Source organism: Oryctolagus cuniculus, chromosome 4 (genome assembly GCF_964237555.1).
Source record: "Oryctolagus cuniculus chromosome 4, mOryCun1.1, whole genome shotgun sequence".
Taxonomy (NCBI): domain Eukaryota; kingdom Metazoa; phylum Chordata; class Mammalia; order Lagomorpha; family Leporidae; genus Oryctolagus; species Oryctolagus cuniculus.
Window position 1 is genome coordinate 2059566 of NC_091435.1, and position 7123 is coordinate 2066688.

A 7123-nucleotide genomic window follows, 5' to 3' on the forward strand; every position below is an offset into this window, starting at 1 on the left:
CGCGGGCCGGGTGGCATGGGGGGGTCCCATGGCAGAGTCCACGCGCGGAAGGTCCGGCCACTGCCCGCCACGAACCCGGCACAGAGACACGACTCGCCCTCCCGACGCCGAAGCCACTGTCCCGGCACACCTGTGCTCGCCCCAACAGGACCCCGAGGCCCCGCCCACCGCGCGTCGCGAAGAAATGCGTCAGAGCCAGGCGCCACTGTGGAGCATGCGCAGAGAGGCGCCGGCGGGCCGGAGGGCGGGCCGGAGGGCGGAGCCGACGCGTTCAGGCGGCGTTCAGGAGGTCCCGCCTCGCCCGCGCCGCCCCGCCCCTCGCCCGGCCGCCAATAGGCTGTCAGTCCCCGCCCCTGACGACGCGGGCTCCGCCCCCTGGAGACGCGCCGCCGCCCGCGCAGGGAGCGACGGCAGGGCCCGCCGGGGCCTAGGGTCCCGCGGCTACCATGAAGCTGACGCGGAAGATGGTCCTGTCCCGGGCCAAGGCCTCGGAGCTGCACAACGTGCGGAAGCTCAACTGCTGGTGAGGGCCGACGCGGGGCCGCCCCGCCCTGGCCGCGGGCATCAGAATGGCACGCAGGGCTCCTGCGCGGCGCGGCGGGCCCCACGACGCCCCAGTGCTGCGGCCGCCCGGAGCAAGTGCGCCGGGGCGTGGCCGGCCGCGCCGTCTGCCTGTGCGTGGCCAGGGCGGTGAACACGTGGGGTCGCTCCAGGTGGGGCGGGCGAGAGGAGCGGGCGCGGGGCTGTGGGGACGCCAGGTACAGAGGGCGGGCGAGGGGAGGGGCACAGGTGCTGTGGGGACGCCAGGTACAGAGGGCAGGGAGGGCAGGGGCTGTGGGGTGGCCAGGTACAGAGGGCGGGCGAGGGGAGGGGCAGGTGCTGTGGGGACGCCAGGCACAGAGGGCAGGGAGGGCAGGGGCTGTGGGGTGGCCAGGTGCAGAGGGCGGGCGAGGGCAGGGGCTGTGGGGTGACCAGGTGCAGAGGGCGGGGAGGGGAGGGGCAGGTGCTGTGGGGACGCCAGGCACAGAGGGCAGGGAGGGCAGGGGCTGTGGGGTGGCCAGGTGCAGAGGGCGGGGAGGGCAGGGGCTGTGGGGTGGCCAGGTACAGAGCGCAGGGAGGGCAGGGGCTGTGGGGTGGCCAGGTACAGAGCGCAGGGAGGGCAGGGGCTGTGGGGTGGCCAGGTGCAGAGGGCGGGCGAGGGCAGGGGCTGTGGGGTGGCCCCGGGGTCACTGGCCCAGAGCAGGCGCTGGGCCTCGTGGAGGTTAGGACCCCACCCCCCCCGGAAGGGCAGAGTTTGAGGTTGGGGCCTCAGAAGAGCAGCCCCCCTCCCCGTGTGTCCCCAGGCTGGAGGGTGTGGGCTGCGTGTGGGGGCAGGAGCTGGGCGCCACCTGTGTTCAGCAGGGACAGCGGCCAGGGAGCGGCGCGGTCAGCTCGGGCTGGGCCCCTCGCAGTGCGCCCCGGCTGCACGGGCGGGGGAGGCGGCCCCGGTGCCCCCAGCATCCCCCGTCCAGCCTGGGGACGGCCAGCCTCCCGGTTATGTGGGTGTGCGTCCTTGAGCCTCGGGCTCTGTCACATCACAGCTGTCATATCTGTCGTGTCATCTCACGTGTCAAGTGTCACGTCCTATCATGTCAGCCATGTCATGTCTCATGCCTTGTATGTCATGTCTGTCACATCTGTCATGTCTGTCACATGTGTGTCACGTCATTGTATCACGTCATGTCTGATGTCACACTTGTCATGTCTGTCACATGTCACATCTGCCATACCTGCTGTGTCACATCTGTCACATCTCATGTCTGTCGTGTCTCACATTACATCTGTCATGTCACATCTGTCATGTCCTATCATGTCAGCAATGTCATGTCTCATTCTCGTGTCATGTCACATCTGTCATCACGTCACATCTGTCATGTCTCACATCTGTCATGTCACAACTGTCCTGTTTCATGTCTCATGTCACAGCTGTCATGTCTGTCACATCTGTCATGTCATGTCTGTTACATCTGTCATGCCATGTCTTATGTCATGTCATGTCTGACGTCACACTTGTCGCATCTGTCATATCTGTCGTGTCACGTCTGACATCACTGTGTCATGTCTGTCACATCTGTCGTGTCACGTCTGTCACATCACATGTCACGTCATGTCTGAGTGCAGCTGAGACGGGGCTAACACAGGTGTCTCCTCCTTCCCCAGGGGCAGCCGTCTCACGGACGTGAGTATTGGGTTCACCACCCCACGTGCCCTTATCCCAAACGCCACGGCCTCTTCCCCGGGACACGTGCCACCCCATGCCCGCACTTGGTCACCTACTGGTGACAAAAACCACGAACGAGAAAGAAGCCTCCCTGCCCGGGTAGGCTGTGCAGGGGGCGGAGCCCTGGCTCTCACCCCAGGGTCCCTGCGCAGCTCCGTGGCCCCAGCCCACCCCCTCCGTCCCGGGTCTGAGACCAGCCTCACACCCGTGTCCCCTCGGCCCTGCCGTGCGCTGCAGGGGCTGCCAGCCCTCCCTCGTGCCTCAGCGGGAAAGGCGCCCGCGGCCCCCGGCCTGCTGCCGTCGGTGTGGCACCGGGACGTGTGCGGGCTCCTGGCAGCATCTGAGAGCGGTGACTGCCACAGGAGGGATGCGCACAGGCGAGCAGCGAGGGGACGTCCTGGCCACGAGGCCACACCCACGGGCCCTGCTCTGCTGTGCGCCGTGGCCCGCGTGCCGTGGCCCGTGGCCTGCGTGCGTCCCTCTGCCGGCCTGAGCGCAGAGCAGTGCTTCCTGCTCCATCTCTGCCTTGCAGATCTCCATTTGCCGGGAGATGCCCAGCCTGGAGGTGATCACGCTCAGGTACCACTGCCCCCGCGTGGCTCCGGCCCCTGGGCCACGGAAGCCAGGAGGAGCCTGGAGTTCCTCCTGGGACGCCACATGGAGACCCCGGGGGCAGCTTCTGGGGCACGCGGGGCTGGGGCACACGGGCTGGGGCACACGGGCTGGGGCACGCGGGGCTGGGGCACACAGCGCTGGCTGCTCCCGCGGCTCCTGTCTCCCCCTCTTAAAGGTCTAAAGATTTATTTGATTATCTGAAAGGTAGGGTGACAGAGAGAATCTTCCGTCCACTGGTTCGCTCCTCAAGTGGCCACAACAGCCAGGGCTGGGCCAGGCTGAGGCCAGGAGCCAGGAGCTGCATCCGGGTCTCCCACATGGGTGGCAGGGGCCCAGGTACTTGGTCCACCACCTGCTGCCTTCCCAGGCCATCTGCAGGGGGCAGGATCGGAAGTGGAGCAGCCGGGACTCAGACCGGCGCCCACCTATGGGGTGCGGGCAGCAGGGCGCCTGCCCCCAGCTCCTGGGTTTGGCCTTGAGTTACTGTGGCCACCGCTGGCCTCGCAATGGAGCGGCCGTCCCCTGTCAGGCCTCCTTGTAATGGGGCGGCCGTCCCCTGTCAGGCCTCCTTGTAACGAGGTGGGCGTCCCCTGTCAGGCCTCCTTGTAACGAGGTGGGTGTCCCCTGTCCCCTGTGAGGAGGGTGGAGCTTCCCACCTCCCCGGCGGCAGGCGACAGGGCCTCGGTGCCAGGGAGGCCTTGGTGTCTGTGCACTTGCAGGCCGCGGGGCTCCTGCAGGGAGGGGGCGAGGGCGGTGGCCCAGGGGCCCCGGGTGCCGAGGCGGGTGGCATGCGTGCCCTCACCGGCTGTCCCCGTGCAGCGTCAACAGCGTGTCCAGCCTGGAGCCCGTGAGCCGCTGCCGGCGCCTGAGCGAGCTGTACCTGCGCAGGAACCTCGTGCCCAGCCTGGGCGAGATCTTCCACCTGAAGGAGCTGCCCCACCTCAGGGTGCTGTGGCTGGCCGAGAACCCCTGCTGCGGCCCCGACCCTCACCTGTACCGCATGACCGTGCTGCGCAACCTGCCCGGCCTGCAGAGGCTGGACAACCAAGGTGGGCTGGCGGCCGCGGCCTCCTCCCCCTCCCTTCTCCTGGCCATGCCCCCTTCCCTTCCCTTCTACTCTGGCCATGCCCCTCCTCCCCTTCTACTCTGGCCACGCCCCTCCCCGTCCCTTCTACTCTGGCCACACCCCTCCTCCCCTTCTACTCCTGGCCACGCCCCTCCTCCCCTTCTACTCTGGCCATGCCCCTCCCCTTCCCTTCTACTCTGGCCACGCCCCTCCTCCCCTTCTACTCTGGCCACGCCCCTCCTCCCCTTCTACTCTGGCCATGCCCCTCCCCTTCCCTTCTACTCTGGCCACGCCCCTCCTCCCCTTCTACTCTGGCCACGCCCCTCCTCCCCTTCTACTCTGGCCACGCCCCTCCTCCCCTTCTACTCCTGGCCATGCCCCCTTCCCTTCCCTTCTACTCTGGCCACGCCCCTCCTCCCCTCCTTTCTCCTGGCCACGCCCCTTCCCTTCTACTCCTGGCCACGCCCCTCCTATCCGGCCTGCAGAGGCTGGACAACCAAGGTGGGCTCTGTGGCCAGCCATGGCCGGCCCGAGGGGACACGGCGCCCCCACCCCCACTGAGACACAGACGCCTGCTCCCTCCAGTGTTCTCGGCCGGTGGGCGTGGGATCTGCCGTGAGCCCGCCCCCGCTGCTCTCCCGGCCATCTGCGCTGCCGTCTTCCTCTCTGGGGGCTCTGAGCCTTGCTCGCCTGGGTCAGGTTGCTGGGCGCCGTCCCTGCCCCCAGGCCGCGGGCTCAGCTCCCCCTGCCCCACTTGCTCCCCGTGCCCCCGCATTGCGCACCTGCTCTTGGCGCCCTTCCCGGCGCCGCCTGCTTGATCAGCTAGGAGGCCGTGGGCCAGACCCACCCATCCGTGGTGCCTCCCTCCCAGGCCGCTGAACGCGTCTCCGGTCGCCTGCGGCACAGCCAGGCGCTGGCGTGCACTCCCCAGGGGCTCGCAGGATGTTGCCGGGAAACCGCGCGTGGATTTCAAACGTCCTTTGCCCCGAACGTTGTGATTCCACTCTCACGCGCTAAGTGCCCTTGTTGGGGTGGCGCCTGCGCCTCCCGTGTGTTCCCAGCCCCCACGACCGCCGGCTGTGAGCGGGAGCGGTGGACCCTTCACGGCTCGGCTGTCCCGGGGCACGTCCCACGCGTGCCTGGAGCTCGGCAGCCGGTGCACGTGCGCGGTGAGGCCTCTCGAGGCTGTGTCCACTGACGCCCTCCCTTCCTGTCCCCCAAGCCGTGACGGAGGAGGAACTGTCGCGCGCACTGCTGGAGGGCCGTGAGATCACCGCGGCCCCGCCCTGCACGCTGAGCCCCGGCAGCACCACCGCCGACGCCGAGGCCGACACCGACACCGACACCAGCCGCTACCCGCTGGGCTACAGCGAGGAGGGGGCCAAGTGAGCCTGGGGGCGGGGCCTCCTGGGGTCAGGCTGGGATGGGGCGGCCCCGTCTCCCGTGGGAGTGACCCCCGCGACCACACAGCGCTCGGAGCTGCGGAGGGGACGGTGCTGGCCGGGGCCGGTTTGCTGCTGGTCGTGAAGCCCCCAGGCTGATGGGCCCTCCCTGTGGGCCGCCCTTGTGGTCGGGCTCGCCCCCCAGCCCCAGCCAGGTGCACGATGGCCTGTGGCTGATGGGAGGCGAGGGAGATGCGCTGCCGCTCGCTCCCTGCTGTGTCCCGGGTGGGCCGGCCCCTTGCTACGCCGGGAGCCTGACTGCGAGGACGAGCGCGCCCCGGGCCCTCAGACCTCGCCGTCTCCGTCTCCCTCTGCAGCCTCCAGGCCCAGCTCGTGCCGAAGCTCCCGTTCTCGCAGAGGGACCCCCCTGGCAGTCACAAGAGCAGGGTGAGTGGGGCCGGGGCCGGCACGGGGACGCGAGAGTCCGGGAGGGGGACGGGCAGCGGCCGAGCGGGGGGGCAGAGCAGGGCGGGGTGGGGCTGGCTCCGAGGCAGAGGCCACGTGGGGCCAGCCCCGGGAGGCGCTGAGCCGTGCCCCCGCCCACAGAACGTCCTGGCCGCCGTCCTGCTGCTGCTGCGGGAGCTGGACGCCGAGGGGCTGGAGGCCGTGCGGCAGACCGCGGCCAGCCGGCTGCAGGCGCTGCACGGGCGGGAGCCCCAGCAGGACGTGGAGTGAGGGCGGCAGCCCCGCACGCGGACTGCGTGATGAAGTATTGTTCCAAGTCTGACCTGGAGGCAGACGTGGCCGGGGGCTCCCGGGCGCCTGGCCCCTCCACCCTGGTCAGCAGGCGAGGCTGTGCCGATGGACACTGCCCATCTCCTCGCTTCTTCTCCTAAGAGTCCCGCAGCCGCATGGGGTTCCCCCCACCCCACAGCGGGGGCTGCGGCTGGACCGGCCTCGGCCCCGTCTGGGAGCTGCGTCTGAGAAGGGCTCCCGGGAGGCCGTGCTGTCCCCGGGGAGGGAGGCACTGCCCGTGGCCCTGCCCCCGCCCCGGCCACCTGCATGGTGCTGGGACCTGGGCTTCTGAAGCACCTGGAGCTGGCTCACTCCTGGTCACGTGACAGCCACGTGGGCCACGACCCCATGACGCAGGCACCATCCTGAGGGCCTGAGAAGGCAGAGGTGCAGGTGCAGGCGGGGGCGAGGGGGTGGCCACCTGGGCCTGTGTCCACGCCTGCCCAGCTCACTGGATGCCCTCAATAAAGCACCGTCAGGACGGCCAGGGCTCACGCTGCCTTCCGTGTCCTCCCCTCCCCGCCCGCCCACCAGGCAGGGCCCCCAGAGATCTCCCCTCTGCCCACCAGGGCCCTCTGAGGCCCTCAGACTTGACTGGGCACTGACCTCCGCATGTCCACCCCGGCCTCAAACCTGGGTCTTCTGGCGTCCAGGGCCATTTCCCGTCCCAGCCCCACTCCCACCAAGCAGCCCAGAGAGCAGACAACCACCCCTCACCTAGAGGGGCAGACAGCAGCCTCTCACCCAGAGCCACCGCCCAGGCCAGCCTGGAATGGGGCAGAGCGGGCAGACAGCGGCCTCACCCAGAGCCAGCTGTGTGGCTCAGAGCCTGGCTGGTCGAGCCCCGGGGCCACTGCCCTGAGAACCGAGTGGCTGTGGGTTGGTGCCGACATGGCCACTGCACAAGCTGCCTGCGCCTGCCTGGCTGGGACCCCACTGTGCGGGGTGGGGAGGGCCCTGGGCCCTGGAGCAGACATGGCGGCTTTGCCCTGGGCTCCTGGGGGC

General features: G+C 69.6%; 1 protein-coding gene across 2 annotated transcripts; it reads left to right on the forward strand.

The window, feature by feature from the left end:
• The first annotated feature begins 358 nt into the window (after window positions 1-358).
• CFAP410 (cilia and flagella associated protein 410) lies at window positions 359-6605 on the forward strand. Of its 2 annotated transcripts, none has more exons than XM_051839960.2 (7): window positions 359-523; window positions 2200-2218; window positions 2793-2839; window positions 3764-3924; window positions 5164-5326; window positions 5701-5770; window positions 5930-6605. In XM_051839960.2, exons 1-7 carry the CDS (start codon window positions 447-449, stop codon window positions 6056-6058), a joined length of 666 nt encoding a protein of 221 aa, XP_051695920.2. In that variant the 5' UTR covers window positions 359-446; the 3' UTR covers window positions 6059-6605. The 2 variants fall into 2 exon arrangements, with proteins under 2 accessions (XP_051695920.2, XP_051695919.2); XM_051839959.2 differs by having other exon boundaries at window positions 361-523; window positions 3695-3924.
• Window positions 6606-7123: the final 518 nt, after the last annotated feature.

Excerpts from the sequence above, each read along its gene's own strand:
- CFAP410 (XM_051839959.2), top strand. The coding sequence starts at position 447 with ATGAAGCTGACGCGGAAGATGGTCCTGTCCCGGGCCAAGGCCTCGGAG. Across the intron at positions 5,327-5,700 it reads TACAGCGAGGAGGGGGCCAA|CCTCCAGGCCCAGCTCGTGC; the intron begins GTGAGCCTGGGG and ends CTCCCTCTGCAG. Across the intron at positions 5,771-5,929 it reads CTGGCAGTCACAAGAGCAGG|AACGTCCTGGCCGCCGTCCT; the intron begins GTGAGTGGGGCC and ends CCCCGCCCACAG.